The 20350-nt window shown below is 40.9% G+C and overlaps 1 protein-coding gene across 2 annotated transcripts in view; it reads right to left on the bottom strand.

The window, feature by feature from the left end:
* Window positions 1-524: 524 nt before the first annotated feature.
* FLI1 (Fli-1 proto-oncogene, ETS transcription factor) overlaps window positions 525-20350 on the bottom strand; it is a 136781-nt gene continuing 116955 nt past the window's right edge. For both annotated transcript variants that reach the window (XM_073603288.1, XM_073603289.1), the window contains 4 exons: window positions 17703-17768; window positions 12027-12089; window positions 9825-9872; window positions 525-7129 (listed from right to left, as the gene is read on the bottom strand). In XM_073603288.1, coding sequence (XP_073459389.1) covers window positions 6603-7129; window positions 9825-9872; window positions 12027-12089; window positions 17703-17768 — 704 coding nt within the window. In that variant the 3' untranslated portion in view covers window positions 525-6602. The remainder of the gene's footprint in view (window positions 7130-9824; window positions 9873-12026; window positions 12090-17702; window positions 17769-20350) is intronic.

Raw genomic sequence — 20350 nt, 5'->3', positions numbered from 1 at the left:
AATAACATTCGTTCAAAAGAGAAGTCCAGTTCACACAGAACAAATGTACATGCCCATTCACTGGACAAATGGTTATACAAATGTTTTCATAAATGGACCCCATAGTTTAAAAGGTCTTCATGACCTCAAAGTACACTTAAACAGACATTCTATAAAGTGGGTGTGATCATGGTATTTGATTTAGCAATTTTTATTGGTTGGTTTTTAAACTGTAAAAATAAAGTAAGGTTTGTTTATTCTCAGAACCTGGCTAATTTGTGGATACTGATGGGAATTTTGATACAGTATAATGTTATCCATACAGAGGTAGCTACGGCTCAAAGGGTTATATAGGTACAAGTTTTAAGGCCTTATAATTAGTAACCAGCAATATACTGTATATTCAAGTGAAATTTGACTTTCCATCTTGTTTTAGTTCTGCTTTAGTTTGGTAATTATGAATCTCAATTGCATTTTAATAACCACGTCTGTTCTTCATTAAATCATGGATTGAGCCTGCAGTTCAGTTTTCACAGGAAATTCACTTCAGGATATGAAAATAACTTTATTTACATTTTGTTTTGCAATGCAAAGAGTAACAGATATCAGTACAAAGGTAAAAAGCTAAAATGTACAAAACGCTCAGGAGATTAGAAAAATAACTGAAAAAAACCCATCTGTACAAAATTCAATTCTGTAAGAAAATGAAACAAAAACAAAAATGCATTTCTGTGACCGAGGTCTACTCGTTAGTTTATAAGCTTTGTATATATCTTAACTTCTGAGGGAGCTGCTTCTGCCCACAGCAAGTCAGTTCATTATGTGAAATATAGGAAAATAATTCATAATTTATACAGTAAAATTGTCCCGTTACTCGTGAATGCTGTACTAACAAACGCTCAGCGTTTGTGAATCGCTCGGGGTGAGGAATCTCATTACTATATTGGTCCCACCTCAATATCTTCTGTCCGTTTTTGTTTGGTCCTTTGTTCAAATATTAAGAAAAGTCTGTTGGATGAAATAGTGAACACAAAATACAGGGATACAATGAATAACAGGTTTGCTACATGGAAGGAAGGAAAACATTTTGATACAAGGATTTGTTTTGGTCATTTTAAAATCTTTTTGGCAAACTGCATTTTTTTTTATATTAAACCACACATATTACAATTGGCACCAGGAGCTCATGGCTTGTCTTCCTAATTTCATAGATTTGGTGGAAGTGTTTGGTAGCGCTGGATTAATATAAATTAAGGGATAATTTATGTAGATCCAAATGTTAGTCCTCCTATGAGGAGGTAAATCTACAATAAAGGCACAGTGAAAATGACCTAATTGTGATCTTAGGCTGCTGCCTCTCCAATGGTGGTAAACGGTTTGCTCAACGGGTAATGTGCTTTTAGGCATAAAGTTAGCAGTGCCTGGTACAAATGGTCAAACAGCTTAAAACTGCTATTGAATTGAAAAGTTTATCTAAAAAATAGAACCAACGCTTTTCAGGAGAAGTGCTTCACCCTTTTTCAGGGCCTAACTGTATGCTTCATACTTAACTCTGGACAAGATTGTTTAAAATGCCTGCTTTGAGGGTAAAAACTGAAGTAATAGCGTATCCATGTGAGGATGAAAATTACAGATATTATATATATTAAATATACAGATATCTTATCAAACCTTGCCCAGGTCTGGTTTACACCACAATTTCTAAAACGTTTTGGGTGTGTTTTTTTGATACGTTCCAGTGTCCCCCCCCCCCTTTTATTCTTCATCACAATTGAGGACATGTGTGTTCTGGTGCATTTTTTAAGCATTTTACCACTTTCCAGATGTGATCTATCCAGAAAGAAAATGTAACACTTTCTACTGCACTGGTGTAAACTAGCACCCCCCATGTTAAACATTGTTCATTTTTTTTGATGCAGAATAAAAATGCTTTGGACTGCATCTGGTGTGAACCAGCCCTAAGTACAAACCATATGGTTAAGCCCTGAAGAAAGGAAGGCCATCAAAACGCATTGGTTTTATTTTATTAAATAAACAAATTCTTGTGAATTTGCTCCTTTTCAGTGTTTCTCTTCTATTGTAGAGATTTTTGTAGTGTTAGCTTGATTACTGCAGTGCTGTGACCTCAGCATTAGCAGGAAGTGTATGTGAAAGATTTGTTTTTACATTGTGGATGGAGTAAAAAAAAGGTTAGACCCTTTGTCAGGTTTTTATTACTGGGGAGATTCATTTTCTCTATCTGTACTGGTGACCATTGTCACCAAAAATGTGATGGGTAATCCAGAATTGTACAGCTGTCACTATAACATGATTAGAGGGAAATCTACCAATGGGGACTTGTTCTGGTGACAGCTGGGATTTCCCCTCATGTTTTGGAGATTTTTTTCTCACTTCCGGGTTACATTTCCAGGATAGGAATTGAAGGGTAATCTCCCCAACTGGTAAAAGATGGCAAAGAAAAATACAATGTTTTTTAACCCTTTTACACTCTATTCAAAAACAAAACAACAAAGTTTGGATATACATACAATTTAACCTAATCCAGTGCTGTGCACAAGAGCAACGGATCTCTGTTCTCTCCCTCCTTGTAGGCTCAGAGACAGCAGTGGGAGCCATTGGCTCCCGCTGTTGTTAGGCACAGCCAGTGAGGAGGAAGCAGGGGACAGGGCCAGGACACACAGCATGGCTCAGGAGTGGGCCCACATGGCTTGCTATGGAAGGCACTTGGTAGGGTTGAGGGGCTAGGAGCGCGAGTGGGGGACCTGAAAAGGGGAGGATTGGGCTGCTCTGTGCAAAACCATTATACAAAGCAGGTAAGTATAACATGTTTAATGTTATATGGGTTTACAATCACTTTTTACAATGACTTTAAGCACCACTGTATACAGTAAAACCTTGGATTGAGAGTAACTTGGTTTGAGAGTGTTTTGAAAGACAAGAAAAAATGTTTTGATAAATTCTAACTTGATAAACGAGTGATGTCTTGATATACAAGTAGCATCATGTCACAACTGAGTATCAAAGAGAAGAGAGGCGCCTCTAAGTGTAGCAATATGGCTACATTTAAATGTAAAGGTACAACATTTAGCAACTCACATGGTTGATGATTAAAAGAGGCACATCTAAGTATGTAGGCATCCGGGGTAAAGCTGTCCACATAGACAGTACTCCGCACCGCCATTGACGTATCTTCCACGCTGAGCTCCACGAGCAGTTCAAGCCTCGCTTTCAGATCGCTCTACTGCAGGGTAGTCTTCCCGGTCACGATTGTAGACTGACATCGGTGAGAGCTGGCGGTGCGGCGGATGGTCTATGTGGACAGCTTTACCCCTTTACCTACTCTTAGAGGCGCCTCTCTTCTCTTTTATACTCTGTAGCTCCTGCTGGATTTTTCTTCTAATCCCCTTGTGGAGGCTTCCATTTGTGGATGGACATTTTATGGTTACACAACCCATCACATTGCTATAATCTTTTTATATGGACTATAAACTAAAGGATTTATGAATAAATGGTTGTGGAATGAATCATCTGAGTTTCCATTATTTCTTATGGGGAAATTTGCTTTGGTATACAAGTGCTTTGGATTACAAGCATGTTTTCAGGAACGAATTATGTTTGCAATCCAAGGTTTTACTATATTCGCACACTCTCACTGCCTTAAACTAAATTTTACAAGAACACCGAAGAGTAGATCTAAAGCCAAAACTTTTATTAGGTTTAAATTTTTGTATTTATTTAGTTTGAGACACAACAGAAAGTGAGAGGAATTCCCTTCTTACTGTTGTCACCCTAACAGATGTCCCCATTGGAAGAGTTCACCTCTCTTCCTGTTGTGGTGACAGCTGTAAAATTTTGGACTTCCAATGAACAACAGAGACAGCAATAAACAGCAGTCTGACACACAAAACCCTCTGAGCCATACCTGGAGCTACATTCAGAAGCGAGTACGAGTTTTTCTAATTGTAGAGCTATAGCAGTGACAAGACAGGGGGTCACACCACTGTGGAGATGCCACTGCTTCCACCCAGATTTGGTCTATAGCTGTACTCACCTACTGGCCATAGCAGGCTGCTGCTGAGACTGAGGTATCATACAAAACAGTATGACTATTAAAAAACTCAGCTATTACCTTTGTAGAGAGCAGAGCTGTGGGGGGGGGGGGGGGGGGACCCTGCAAGCCCACCCACTACAGGCTTCTTGCAGAAAACTACAGGAGGGGTGGAGACCAGACCAGTCACTCTGCACAAGAAGAGAGACTCGCAGTCACTGGTTCTTACTACAGGAAGCTCTGTCACAGAGGAAACAATTCACACTGGATTACTGCACAGATCTGAAGGAAATACACAAAGCACACCAAGATTTAAGTAAGAATACCTCTGTATTCTTCGAATATTTGCTTATCCTGGAGTCCAGTTGTAGCATTAACATTTACGATCCTACCGGAGTTAATTTGTATAGTTTAGCCCAATTGTATTTCCTTTATTGAGTAGTAAAAATAAAACCTTCCTCAGTATATTTTTCCTGTCCATGTCCTATTCTGGTGATTATCTTTGACTTCTTGTCCCAGAGAAGCAACAGGGAGAGGAAATTCTCCTCTTCCTTCTTAACATATTTGACACCAGGACAGGTGTCCCTATTGGAAGATTAGCCCTCTATTTCCGTTCAGGCAGGAGCTGAAAAATGATTTTCATATCACTTTCTGTCCTGGTTGCAGTGGTTATCTGGAGAAATAGAAGCCAAATGTCCCAAGTGGAAACACAGAAAAAACCCTTTCATACTTTATGCCAAAAAAGTTTTGGTTATTTCCACACTTTAAGTATTTGGAAGCACTTACATTATACAGCAACTTTATAGATCTTTATTAGTTGCTAGTTCAGGTTTTGTTCTTGTCCCTTTTTTATGTATTTTTTAAGTCTAATCACACACATTTGTGGCTGAGGTTTGTACAGCTACTAGTGTTTAAATGAGTATTGACATCCATGTCAACAAAAAGCATATTTCAGACTAAATATCCAAACCCGATTAACGCTCCAATAAGTCAACAATAATGTTCCAAACGGGAATGTTAAAAAACAAAGCCTATAATAAAACATCTTTAATGCAAAAATTAACACAAAAATAAAATGTATGCATAATACATTGTTTATTTTTTTTTTTGCATATGGATGTTTTGTTATAGGTGCCACTTCTAATTATTCAGGTCATCCAATTGGGACAATAATTCGTTTTAGATATATTTAAGTTTACTGGGCATCTCCAGACCTTGTTTTCTAAAGGCTTCCTGGCCTTGACTTTTCCTTTTTTGGAGTTTTCAAAAATGTTCTAATAGTAGTTACATATCCTCACTGAAAACGGACTATAGCCTCCCTTTTATTCTCTAGGCGCTATTCAACCCGCATCTCTTTTTGAAGGACTAAAGCAAGCTTAAAAGGACCTTTTATTTATTATAGCTATTGTTATTATAGATTGACTATGTGGCAATATGATGCCCTGTCACAGTATAAAAAGGATTTTGTGTCACCCAGAATTCTCAACCCGGCAGGTTGAGGGGCTCCAAGATGCTTGTGTCATTGGAAGGATGCTGAATTTTTAGTTTCTTTGGAAATTTGTTAAATGTGGTTTGGGACCTGGAGCCTGGAGTCTTTGTGGAGACTTGGGGTGGTGGTGGTGGTGGGGGGGGGGGGGTAAGCACCCTAACTGGGCAGGTGTGCACAGCCCTTATGAGATGCATTATGACTATAATTCAGCCCTCCCCAAGTTGTCCATGTGGCCACAAGGGAGTGAGCAGAGGTGCATGTGTGCACACACTTTTTAAATACTGTCTGGAGGAACAGTCAAGGGTCTAAGCCTGTGGGCCAGAACAGTGTCGAGGCAAGAGCAAGCCAGGAGGCTGATTGTGTTTTGTGGGTGAATCCCTGCATGAGAAATGAGGAAAATTTATCAAAACTGATACCGCTGTGTGTTGACAACCAATCGGCTTCTGACTTTCATTTTTCAAAGCTTAATTAAAGTAGCTGAAGATAGAAGCTGATTGGTTGCCATGCATGCCCTCTAGGTGTTATGAACTCTTTTTTTAATAAAGGTGGGCAGGAAACCCCTAAAAGAAGTATTAGTGAGTGGACTGTGTTCTTAAAGCGCTACCTTGAGCTAATCTTCCTGCGCTGTATACAGTGACATTCGCTGCTGGATTGTTGTGTACTCCAATAGGTAATAAGTACGGCTCTTATTACTGTCCTTATATGCTGTTATTCCAGTCAGCTTTAAAGACTATCCCTGTGCCATCCAGTGCATCTGAGAATATATAAAGTTCAAATGTCAAAACATGCTGACATAAATGTCAAAATTTCAAATAGTATATTAGGATTTTCTTGGTTAGATCCTCTCTGTGTGTGCTGGTTACATTTCCATATCACATCCTAGGGTTCAAGCAGATTCCTGGCAGCTTGAACTAATACTGGCTCACAGAGGTCACATTCAACTTCAACAAAGAGGAGAAAGAAAATGAATACTGATATGGTATCAAGCTTGTTCACTCCAAGGTGGTTTGGGGATTTTGTCAACAACAATGAGATGTATGTCAAGGAAGAGCCGCCAATTGAGTTAGGACAAATGGTGGCATAAGTCTAATAGAAGCTCCCCAGATGTGGCTGAACGTGGCTGTTAGGATGCCGAAGGCCCGGGTTTTGGTAGATGTTTGCATTCTGTGAACTCCAGTATGGTGAAGTTGGTCCAAAAAAGCCAGACGACGTTACTGGCATAGACGAAGCGTGCGACGGGACAAAGTTAACCTTCTGTTGGTGGGTGTGGTAAGGTGGCATATATGAGAATTCCGATGGATACTTGTACATAGATGTTTCGGTGGGATGAGGCTGCAGGGCTTGAGCAATCCCGTGAAAGTCAAATTTGTAGGCATAACGTTTGCCATGAACCTTAGTCATAATATTTTTGTCATAGTAGTATCTCAGCGCCCGGCTTAACTTGTCATAGTTCATGTTGGGTTTGCTTTTCCGCTCACCCCATCTCCGTGCCACCTCGTCGGGGTCTGTCATTTTGAACTCCCCATTGGTACCCTCCCAGGTGATACAGTTAGCGTTGGCACTGTCTGAGAGAAGCTCTAGGAGAAACTGCCACAGCTGGATCTGGCCGCTGCCTGCGGGAGACGAAAGAGAATGGCATGTTAAAGAAGAACTTTTAAATAATCAAGTCCATCTCATTTCTGTGGAGGACATCTCCACAATTCTCCACACTGGAAGATATCACCTGATATTCCAGTAATGACTGTCCCCTCGCTATCAGTTATGGTGACAAGTGTCTCTAAAGACATTGCACTGTTTCACACCTTACTCTATCCAAAGCTAAAAATGTTTTGAACAAACAAGCTGGACGCTCTCCAATGACAACTGTCTTTACAAAGCTTTATTGCTCCAGGAGAAGATAAAAAAAAAGGAGTTCACGCTACATGCAAAGACCTGTGTTTTTCTGCACTAGAAGAAAGCGGATCTCTGCAAGGTAAGACAGAAAACCATTGCTTTCTATGGATCTTGTTCACACCCAAATGCTGGTGTCGTGTACAGTGCAGAGCTGTGTGGAAATAAGAAGCTGTCTGGATTTTTCCCGCAATGCATATAAATGCAACTAAAATGCAAATTAACATGCACAAACACAATGTAAGTAAAAGTAAACTAATGTGATAATACTGCTAATAGGCAAAACACAGGAAAAACACACATCTATGGATGTAATGCTCATAACAATGCACTGAAATTTGCATGGAAATACATATCAGTGCACGTGTTTTTTTCATGTTTTTTTTGCACATTATGGTGTGTGCAAGCTCTAAGCACTTTTTTTGGGTGAAACATCTCATAGCAAGGCTCAGTCTGGGGGGACTCTTTTGTGATCTTGTCCTGGAGAAATAAAGCTTTCGGCTGATGTCAGTCACTGGACAGCAACCAAGTTATTTGTTCCAAATTATTTTTTTTTTAGCCTTGGATAGCGTAAGGTAGGAAAAACTATGAGGTCTTTATTACCACTGGGGAACTTGCCACCATGACTGCAACCAACTTGTTTGTTCATTCCATGTTGGTAGAGTTGACAAACTCCATCAGCCGGCACCTAAAGCCACAGAGATGGCAGAATGCAGGCTTTTTAGGTGACAATTACCTTTGAAACTAAAAACGTTTTGGCTGGGGTTCCACTTTAACTACTTTTGAAGAATTTGTAATTAAAATATGACACAATTTCTGTGTTTTTATGTTAATAGTCATCTTATAATATCAATTAAAAAAATAACAGCGCACCAGCTATAAACAATGAATTAATCTGCAAGCAAAAGAGTGATCAATAGAAAGAAAAGAACGGCTGCACACCACAGGAACAATCCAACGATTTCATTACAAATATAGCAAATGTCAGCCAACAATCACAGGGTGTCTGAACCCAGGAGGTGAGGTGTGCGCTTTACACTGAACTCAGTGCTTCTTCAACCAAAATAAGCACCCCCAAACTATTTGAATATACAGTATGTGTAAATAGTTTGGGAGTAATCACTGGTCACTTTTTTTTACTTGCAGCTTAATTTTTCTTATAATAATGAATCTTATTGTATTAATATTATAAGTATACAGGGAGTACGGTGAAAGGTGAATAGTAAATTGCAGAATCAAAAGTAATCTGTATAAGGGACTTGGGCCTCATGCACACTGGGAATGAAAAACTCTGCTTTTAGGGAGGTCTGTCTTTTTTTATCTGCCTTTAAACCCTCTTAATGTTGGCCTATGAGTCCATGCACACATAGGCATTTAGAGGCAGAAGTAAACCCACTGCCAGCATGTCCAGGAGCAGCAGCATTTTGGCAGAAAAAATGCTTGACACGTGTAAACGCGTGTTTAAACCTAGGTGGTTTAAGCACTTGAGCATTACTTCATTTCAGTGACCAGAATAAATGATTATTCTGGCCAATTTAATTAGCTGATTTCTCACCGCCGCCATTCCTTCTAAGGAAAACTGGCAGTGAAGCCTTGCAGCTTCACAGCCAGTTCCCTACTGTGCATGCGCTAAGCTCGCTGTGCTTTGTGAATGGCCCGGCGGCGGGGGAAGGAGGAGGGGGCTGAACTTGTCAAAAACAGCTACCCGCTCCCCCCCCCCCCCCGAAAGGTGCCAAATGTGGCAGAGGAGGGGGGGGGGGGAGCAAACAAGTGGAGCTTCCACTTTTGGGTGGATCTTTAAGAATTGACTGAAAACAAATGGCAAGGGAAAAAGAGAAATTGCAGTGTACTGTGCTCTGCAGAGTAGTCTGCAGGATGATCAGTGAATTTCAGCATGATGGGATGAAATTTTGCATTTTTTTTTTTAGGTTAAACCTCAACGAAAATCAGTGGAAATGTTTGTGCCAAATGAAAAGTTGTGCCATTTACTTTATTAGCTGTGAGCTGTCTTTTTCACTGCTGTAAACTGCTTCCTTCTGAGGCACATGCACACATTTCTGTATGTGTGAGATTGACAGGTCTCCTTTTTTAACATTTAAAAGGAATTTATATTTTATGGACACACTGTTATTGCCCATGCATAGAACAATTTCTCAGAATGTCTGCATAAACCAAAGCATCCACTAGGGGGCAGTGTCTACATAGGGATGTAATGCTAAGTATGGCTGTAAAGGCTTGTGGGTTCTATGATTTGGATTATAAATTTGAATGCTGAACTGCCAACCACAGTGTAAATGTTAACGTTAAAGATTACCATATATTTCATTGTGCACTTTATAGTAATTTTATAGTAAACACTCTGCCTGTTAAAAGTACAGAAACATGCTTTTCATGTTGACACAAAGGCGTTTTTCTCACCTGGATTTGCCAGCCTGCTGCTGGTGGGTCCCAGTATTTGGTAGGGGTCTAAAAAGAAAAATAGATAATGTGAAATGTGTATTCTGCATTGTGGTCTCTGCAACTAGACGTGTGGTATATTTTCTGTGCCAGATTTCTCTTATTTATTGTGCATGTAAATCGCACAGCGTGCTCTTGTGCAATTCCCGGTGTAAACCGGCCCTCACTCCTCACAGTGCGGTTCCTATGCAAACGACGACTTAAAGTCAGTGTAGGTTTAAATTGGTCATACACGGTTAGATTTTTGATCGAACATTCATATGGAATATCTGAAAAATCATTCATCAGAACATTCAATCGTGCCATCATTGAATCAACTAATTTCATTCAAAAGCCTTTAAAATTTTGCCCAGGCCTGCTACTTATAATATGTATGATTTTACCTGAAAACCACATTCACAGTTAGAATTTTGTTCATTTGAGGAAAATTGTCCATCCCGCCCCTTTTGAATTTTTTGGTCACTGCAGTCACAAACAATTGTTGATTTGACCCAGTCAACCATTAGATAACGGAACGAATGTTCCAAAAACAAAGATTTTTAAACAAAATTCTGGCGTATAGCTACATTTAGTAAATCTCCTTCCCGCAGTGCTTAGACACAGGGATAGGCTGCTCAGTAAACCTAAGGTATAGGAGGGATCTTCGCAGATCACTTTATCAGATTGCACCTTTAGGCTTGGTTTACACTACTGCGATGCAATTTTGACCTGATTTTCGATGCGATTTTGTAGTGCATCTTTGTTGCCTCTTGGTTGCACGTTGGATGTGATTTGCACGTTGGATGTGATTTGCATGTTCTATGCGGCCAAATCGCACTGTATATCACACCGAAGTAGTACAGGGACCTTTTTCCAAAATCGCACCTCACAGAGTCGCATTGATGTGAAAAGGCACCATTGAAAACAATCTGATTTCTTTTGTCATGCGATTCTGTCTGACTGAAATTGCATCTAAACATCGCACTAGTTTGAACCAGGCCTTGCTGTAAGCCATATTGTTTTTGCATGTTATCTATTTTTAGTTTTCTGTTTGCTGGTTATTTATATTACAAATATAAACCTAAATTGTAAATATTCTATTACATTGCAACAAACTAAACAAATGCCTTAAAAACGAGTAGCCCGATAATGGAATCGCCCTATGTTTATCCTGACTTCTGTATACATATAAATTTGTTTTTAATGTCATTTATAGAAAGCTGACACAACAGAAACATTTATCCATATTGACCTCTAGCTTGTTTAGTCCTAGGCCTCAAGCAAATGGTGCACAGGGGGTGTACATCGCACAGAGCCTGCGTAATGACATTCCGGGGACCCACTACTGCCTCATACAGCTGTCAATTGAGATGCATTAGAAGATGTGCCTGTAGGCAGTTAACTTGGGGATGCCTGAAGCACTTCTATGCAAACTATCTGTGTTAAGAGCATGCATCATTGCAGGTGCTGGTGCACAACCATGTACAGCCGTTACCATAAGTTACATAGTTAGACTGGTTGAAAAAAGACACAAGTCCATCTAGTTCAGCCAATAAAAAGGGAAACCAAATTAAATAAATGGCTGTATGTGGTATCTATGGGTCCCAGAGTTGTCCTAACTGTACTGCCCCTGTACAACCATGTACAAAAAGCTTTATTGTCCAACCTGTTGGCACATGTAACCTGACTAGCTGTGTGGAGAACCTCCAAGAGTCCCACTTTTGAAGCAGCTGTGTGGTCTTACCAATGCTTTAAAAAAAAAAAAAAACAGCATATTTATGAAGCACAGCTCTGTGCCACACAAATGAGCCCTACGCCCCAAAGCACGTGGATCCCTTTTCAATGAATGTAGCAAAAAAAAAAATTAAAAAGCGGAGAGGAAGACGATATAGTCATGTGACCTTTTATTAAGTCATGGTCATTTGATTGTTCCCACCTCCCATTGTGGGGATATCACAGGTCACATTGGACTCCAAACCACAGCCTGCATTTTATGAATGGGTTGTAGATTGCAGGTGCAGTGTGGAGTAACACTTTGGTGTCCAGCGGATTTTTAGTAACCACTCCGCACTATAAGCAGACCCCTTGATTGATGTGCAAATGAATAATAAGACATCAGTTTCTGATGCATTCTTCCACCTCTGCCTTATACAGTCTCATATCATGTTGTGGAGAGAATAGTACCTGGCTGTGGGCGTTGCTGTTCTGCTTTTGTATTCACATTTTGTGTTCCCCCAACTGGAGGACCTGTAAACGTAACACATCATTACATTACACAAGGTATAGACTGCAATCTAACATACTTAATTATGTCAGCTGTAATTACAGGAGTAAAAGAAGAGTCATACTTGTCAGCCAAAAGTTTATGGACATTTGACCATCTCGCCTATAACATCTTGGTGGAAATCTCATTCCTAAACCATGGCCATTAATATGCAGTTGCCCCCCCCCACTCTGAACTATAGCATCATCCACTCTTCCAGGATGGCCTTCCACAAGATTTTGGAGTATGACTGTTGGCATTTGTGCCCATTTATCCAAAAGAACATTTGGAGGGTCATGCTGATTTTGGACAAGGCTTGAATTGCAATAGCTATTCCATTTGTTACAAAGGTATATGACCCATTCTATTGCCAATGTTTGTTAATGGAGATTGGAAGGCAATGCATTTAATTTGATGCACCTCAGTGTGGCTAAGACACCTGAACTCAATTATTTGTAGTAGCGTCCAAATACTTTGGCTGTATAGTGTATTATTTATGTGGTTATTGCTCTTGTATGGTCGCCCTGTGAAGTAAGCAATGAACTGTACAGTGGCTTAGTGTTTACTGCTTCTGTTCTGTAGGACTAGGGTCTTCAGTTCAAATCCCCACCAGGACACTATCTACGTGGAGTTTGCGTGTCCTCCCTGTGCTTGTTCGGCTTTTCTATGGGTACTCCTCCCACACTCCAAAGATATGTTGATAGGTAATGCTGGGATAAGGTCATCTAGAGCCCAGGGTGAACAAGCCAAACTGTGCCCCCCCCCAAGATGCATTATGTGTCAACAAAACTTCCCCGACAAAAACACTGGGTACTTGTTTTGCATGCTTACCCCCTAAGCATAAATTCCCTCTCCTCCCAGTACAAATCCACCCCCCCTGCTGAAATCACCCCTCTGAGCACAAATCTTTGTCTCCTCATTTCCCAAATCCCCCCTGCTCAAATGCCCCCCCAGCACTAATCCTCTACCCCTAAAATGTCCCCTCCTAGTACATATCTTCTCATCCATTTCAAATCCCCCCCCCCCCCCCAGCCCAAATTTCCCCACCAAATCTCTCCTCCTAGCACAAATTTTCCTCCCCTCTTCCCCCTCCCAACAATTTCCCCTTCTAGAATAATACTTAATGCCCCCTGCCTGCCCCGCCCCCATTTAATGGCTATTGCTGTTTTTACTCATAATCCAGGGTTTGTGCAGCGTGCCGCCCCATAAATAGCCGCATGACACGAATGTTCAAACTTAGGCAACCATCAGTCAGCAGAGACACCTTGGGTGATCAGATGATAGATGAGGATCTATCTACTTGTATATCTTACATTTTTTTTTTTTACTAGATTCGTCATTTTTTGGTCCAGAGAATAATGTGAATGTTATAGCTGCTTTTTACCAGCTAACAACAAAATATCTCTGGGCGTTGTCACTGAAAAATAAGTGTATAGCTGTAAACTGCCTCATACAGCATCCCTTGCAGTAGATGGCGCATCAACGTAACTCGGATCAAAAAAGTGTCGACATTCTAATATGCAGAAAAATATGAGACCATAGCATCAGCAGCATTAAAGAAACACCAACATTTTCAGAGACTTTGTGATGGTTGTAGCCGCTACCCAGCTTTTCCCTTTCATGCTGAAGGTTGGAGTTTGATAGCAAAATGCTGATTGGTTGCTGAGGACAACACACATAGATCTGTAGACCCAAAAGCGGCACAACCTGATTTAATGGCAGGCTTTATTCATACATTCAAATAATAAATATTTCATTTGTAGGGGTCAGGAGGATTTGTTTTGGAGGCTGTGGTTTTATTTAGTGCTGATATTCTGAAATGCATTGTGTGACTGATTTTAGTGGCCAGAGAATTACGATGTCAGTTTATTGAGGAAAGAGCTATTGCTTGACACCCTGCTGTCCGCTACGCTCCGGTGACTGTGCTGACTGAGTAGATATCTCTTTGAAGCAGGGTGCTGTTCAGTGACCCCACATCCTCAACGCTTCTCTGGTCCACCCATGATATGATGACAACAGGACTGACAGATCTGTGCCACTGAGCAACAACCTCACTTCCTCCAGATGGCCACATGATAACAATAAGGACCCCTTCTACCCTGAAATATAGTCCTTATTGTATAACTGTATATTATTCTATCACTTAAAAATAAGTTCAATGTAAAACAAGTGCATTTATCCTTTTTGGGCCTTCCCCTGTCCTAAACGAACCTACCACCCACTACCTACAGGTGTTTGTTTACATCCATCGCTATAGATCTCACTGTCCTGGCTGCGCATAAACATTAGTCTTATGCCGCGTACACACGACCGGTTTTTCCGTCCAGAATAAACTGACGTTTTTTCTGACGGAGTTACAACGGAGTTCTACTGAAACGGACTTGCGTACACACGATCACACCAAAGTCCGATCGTTTAGAATGCAGTGATGTACAACACTTACGACGGGACTAGAAAAAGGAAGTTGAATAACCAGTAGCCAATAGCTGCCCTTGCGTCGTTTTTGGTCCGTCAGACTAGCATACAGACGAACAGTTTTCCCGATAGGAATTGATTCCGTCGGAAAGATTTAAAACATGTTCTATTTCTATGTCTGTCAGAATCTTTGAAAGAATAAGTCCGATGAAGCCCACACATGATCGGAATATCCGATGAAATGATTCCGTCTGACCTTTTCTGCCGGAAAGTCCGGTCGTGTGTACGCGGCATTATAAATTTCTATGTGGCTTGGACCTGACGCCAGAGAGGCGGAACCATGGTCACCTGAACCAACTAATTTCCTACACTTGACCAATGTAAACCAACTTATTGGTGGTGGGATGGTATGCAGGATGCTTTGAGTGACACCAAAGGATTGATTTACTAAAACCAAAAAGTGCAAAATCAGGTGCAGCTCTCATGGTAGCCAATCAGCTTTTAACTTGTTCAATTAAGCTTTGCCAAAAAAAAAACCTTGAAGCCGATTGGTTCTCTATGTAGTACTGCACCAGATCTTGCACTCTTCAGTTTCAGTAAATAAACCTCCATATCTATCAAGTGTTGTTATTTAATGTAGTGTTGTACATGTTTTTAATTTTTTTGTGATCTTTGTGTACTTTGTTTCTGTCTCAGAAGCAAAAGGATGTAAAAGAAAATCTCCCAAATTCAAAGTAAATCCCCTTTTAGGCCCCTTTCACACGGGGCAGATCCATTTTGACGGACTACGCTAGCTCAGCGGGTATCGCTCCAGTGATCCCCTCTGAGCAGGCGGATGACAGGTCTGCCTCCGCTCACTGTAGTGAGATGGACCTGTCGGAGCTTTGCTTGTCTATGGGGAGATCAGATGAAAATGTACTGCATGTCCGTTTTCATCTGATCCGCTGGACGGATGGCGAACGTATCGCCATCCCTCTGTTTTCAGAGGATCTTGTCAGATTGGACGGCAAGAGGGTGTTAGCACACACATATCCGCCTGCCCATAGAAGTCAATGGTTGGCCCACTCGGATCTGCCTGAAAAACGGACAGGCAGACCGATTGTGTGAAAGCGTCCTTAGACGGTTAACCCCATTAGAAGTTTTTCCCCTCACCTCCTGCTCTGGTGACATCTGTGAAATTAAGGATTCACCATCACTTTCTGTCTCAGGGGAAAACTGTCATCAGGACAAATAAGAACATAGACAACAAGAAAAATGTGACAGATGGTCTACCCCCTTCATGCTTCATCCAAAACTTAAAAAAGAAAAGAAAAAGATTTAAAGCGGTATCAAACCCAAAAAGCAAAAATGTAATGTATTGCAGTTTACCAATTCTTAGATGTGGTTGCTGCATTAGTTTTCTTTTTTTTAAGTCTTTTTTTCCCCTCTATTTGACCTGATAATCCTGCCATTAACATACTTCCCATCTTATGCCGTGTACACGCGACCAGACTTTTCGACCGAACTGGTCTGACGGAAGGATTCCATCGGACAATTCGATCGCGTGTGGGCTTCATCAGACCTTTTCTGTCGAAAAATCTGTCTGACTTTAGAAATAGAACATGTTTCAAATCTTTCTGATGGACTCCAGTCCGACTGAAAAATCCGTTCGTCTGTATGCTAGTCCGACGGACAAAAAAGGATGCAAGGGCAGCTATTGTCTACTGGCTATGAACTTCCTTATTCTAGTCCGGTCGTACGTCATCACATTCGAAACGATCGGACTTTGATGTGATCGTGTGTAGGCAAGTCCGTTTCGTTGGAACTCCGTCGAAAAGTCCTTCAGGGTGCAGTCCGACGAAAAGTCCGGTCGTGTGTACACGGCATTAGGGTGCATTCTGGATGGAGTAGTAAAGCACCTTTGGCCAGCAGCATTGTCAGTCTGGCAGAGGGTAGTGTTATGCCGCGTACACACGAGCGGACTTTACGGCAGACTTTGCCCGGCGGACTGGATTTCGTCAGACAATTCGATCGTGTGTGGGCTCCAGCGGACTTTGTTTTCTCAAAGGTTGGACGGACTTAGATTTGAAACATGTTTTAAATTAATCCGTTGAAATCGAGTCCGGTCGAAAAGTCCGCTCGTCTGTATGCTAGTTCGACGGACAAAAAGCCATGCTAGGGCAGCTATTGGCTACTGGCTCTGAACTTCCTAGTTTTAGACCGGTCGTACGTCATCACGTACGAATTCGACAGACTTTGGTGGATTGTGTGTAGGCAAGTCCGTTCATTCAGAAAGTCCGTCGTAAAGTACGTCGAAAAGTCCACCGGGCAAAGTCTGCCGTAAAGTCCGACCGTGTGTATGCGGCATTAGACTAACATATTTGGATGAATGTGACTACCAAACTGAAGCTGAACAACAACTAACATATTATAAGCAGTAGACAGGTTTTGTTTTTTTTTCATTTTGGGTTTAAAGTTTTTAAATAAAAATTGATCATTGTAAGCAACCCCTATCACTAGTAATTGGTTTGTTTTAACCTTCTAACTGCTACTTTGTCTCGACAGCTTGGTCTGTTAAAGTAGGTTGAAAAATAATAGACTAACAGGCTGGATCACCAGGTGAAAATAAAGGAAAAAAGCCTAAAAGGAAAACAAATGCAGGCACCACACCTGAGAATTGTTAAGCTGCAATATAATACATTTTTTGTTTTTGGGTTTAATACCAATCTAAAGTCCATCACAGAGGTAAAAACTAAAAAGCACCTTAATTTACCTTCCCAATTGACTCTGATGTATTTCCCCTAAAATGGCAAGATTTGGCTGAACTCTCCCAATATTTGCTGAAATTTTGGGGCAGTGAAAACTCTAATTTCTTAATGTCGCTCCTCCCTACTTTTAAAAAGAGACAAGAGCCCCAAGTTAAAAATCTCCGATTTTATTGCTGTTCTTGTTTTAACTGAGAAAATGTCCCTTTACCCCTTGTGCAGGTGACACATTTCAGGACAGGAAATAGGATAAAACTCCCCTATGGGGCCACAGGAAGCAGTTAAAACAAGGGTGCCGAGTGCCGACACTTCTTTACTCTATCCAAAATTACAAAAAAATTGCCTGCAGTTGGGCTTTTATTGGTGCCATTAACATAATAATCTGATAGATGGAGGACAAGCAGATGACTTTCTGTAAAAATGAAAGAGGTGACTTACTTTTTGTAACAGACGAGTTCACATTATTTCCCCAGCCTGATCTCCGGACAGACTCATACAAGGGTTCTGTTGAAGACAAATATTCTGCGTTTATGTTTGATAGTGAACTTTATTTTTTTAAACCTAGTAAGGAGGAAAAGAATTGTACAGCAGACAAGTAACATCAGTACATATTCAAAAATAAAGTATTTCGTTTTGGATGGAGTGGAGAGGAATTAGAACCCCTGTCAGTTTTTATTGCCATCTGTGCCCCTGTTAGGGAGATTCAACCCTCTCTATTTGTCCTGTTTGCTATTATCAGTGAAACTAAATGAAAATTGCGAATTTTGGGTTGTCTTGGGAAGTTTAGAATGGAAATCTTCCAATGTGGACACTAGTTCTGCTGAAAAGGGGAGGGGGGGGGGGGTGGAGATTGAGTGTTCCCATAATTTGCAGGGATTTCCGTTCACTTCATGTTTTGGCTATGGGGAAGAGAGTGAATGGAAACCCCCCTGATGGGACACAGATAGCAAAAAGATCTGATGGGTTATAACCCTCCCTTACTCTATCCAGAAAAAGAAAAGTTTTGCCTATAGTCCTATTTTAAACCAGAAAACGTGGGCAGTTATTGTAGCAATTTGACAGACCCACATTTAAAGGGTCTGAGGAGTTATTTCTGCTAAAATATGTGCAGCAATTGAGGTTTGTTATGAAATTTATTATACTTTCTGCCCTAATTAGCCTTTTCTCCAGGGGTCGCTAGGAGTTCCTTGATAAATTATCAATTTCTACCTCCCAGATATGAAAGCAGTGATGCCAAAAATAATTTTAGGAGCATTCTTTCCACTAAGCATAGATGTAAGAAGAAATCTTCCCACTGACCACCAATGCTAATGTACTGGGAGCTATAGATATAGTAATTATCGGTAGGGGTTCCCTAAGTCAATATTACAGTGGGGATGGAAAGTATTCAGACCCCCTTAAATTTTTCACTCTTTGTTATATTGCAGTCATTTGCTAAAATCATTTCAGTTAATTTTTTTTCCTCATTAATATACACACAGCACCCCATATTGACAGAAAAACACAGAATTGTTGACATTTTTGCAGATTTATTAAAAAAGAAAAACTGAAATATCACATGGTCCTAAGTATTCAGACCCCTTGCTCAGTATTTAGTAGAAGCACCCTTTTGATCTAATACAGCCATGAGTCTTTTTGGGAAAGATGCAACAAGTTTTTCACACCTGGATTTGGGCATCCTCTGCCATTCCTCCTTGCAGATCCTCTCCAGTTCTGTCAGGTTGGATGGTAAACGTTGGTGGACAGCCATTTTTAGGTCTCTCCAGAGATGCTCAATTGGGTTTAAGTCAGGGCTCTGGCTGGGCCATTCAAGAACAGTCACAGAGTTGTTGTGAAGCCTCTCCTTCATTATTTTAGCTGTGTGCTTAGGGTCATTGTCTTGTTAGAAGGTAAACCTTCGGCCCAGTCTGAGGTCCTGAGCACTCTGGAGAAGGTTTTCGTCCAGAATATCCCTGTACTTGGCCACATTCATCTTTCCCTCAATTGCAACCAGTCGTCCTGTCCCTGCAGTTGCAAAACACCCCCACAGCATGATACTGCCACCACCATGCTTCATTGTTGGGACTGTATTGGACAGGTGATGAGCAGTGCCTGGTTTTCTCCACAGATACTTAGAATTAAGGCCAAAAAGTTCTATCTTGGTCTCATCAGACCAAAGAATTTTATTTCTCACCATCTTGGAGTCCTTCAGGTGTTTTTTTTTTTAGCAAACTCCATGCGGGCTTTCATGTGTCTTGCACTGAGGAGAGGCTTCCGTTGGGCCACTCTGCCATAAAGCCCTGACTGGTGGAGGGCTGCAGTGATGGTTGACTTTCTACAACTTTCTCCCATCTCCCGACTGCATCTCTGGAGCTCAGCCACAGTGATCTTTAGGTTCTTCTTTACCTCTCTCACCAAGGCTCTTCTCCCCCGATAGCTCAGTTTGGCCGGACGGCCAGCTCTAGGAAGGGTTCTGGTCGTCCCAAACGTCTTCCATTTAAGGATTATGAAGGCCACTGTGCTCTTAGGAACCTTGGGTGCAGCAGAAATTTTTTTGTAACCTTGGCCAGATCTGTGCCTTGCCACAATTCTGTCTCTGAGCTCTTCAGGCAGTTCCTTTGACCTCATGATTCTCATTTGCTCTGACATGCCCTGTGAGCTGTAAGGTCTTATATAGACAGGTGTGTGGCTTTCCTAATCAAGTCCAATCAGTATAATCAAACACAGCTGGACTCAAATGAAGGTGTAGAACCATCTCAAGGATGATCAGAAGAAATGGACAGCACCTGAGTTAAATATATGAGTGTAACAGCAAAGAGTCTGAATACTTAGGACCATGTGATATTTCAGTTTTTCTTTTTTAATAAATCTGCAAAAATGTCAACAATTCTGTGTTTTTCTGTCAATATGGGGTGCTGTGTGTATATTAATGAGGGAAAAAAATGAACTTAAATGATTTTAGCAAATGGCTGCAATATAACAAAGAATGAAAAACTTAAGGGGGTCTGAATACTTTCCATCCCCACTGTATTTCAAGAGTTTCTCCAATTTAAAGTCTGACCCAAAATATTACATTTTCAAATTCATTACCAAAATGTTCCTTTTTT

The sequence above is a fragment of the Aquarana catesbeiana genome, linkage group LG10 (assembly GCF_042186555.1).
Source record: "Aquarana catesbeiana isolate 2022-GZ linkage group LG10, ASM4218655v1, whole genome shotgun sequence".
Lineage (NCBI taxonomy): Eukaryota > Metazoa > Chordata > Amphibia > Anura > Ranidae > Aquarana > Aquarana catesbeiana.
Note: the sequence above shows the minus strand (reverse complement) of the source record. Positions and strands in the feature narration are given on the sequence as shown.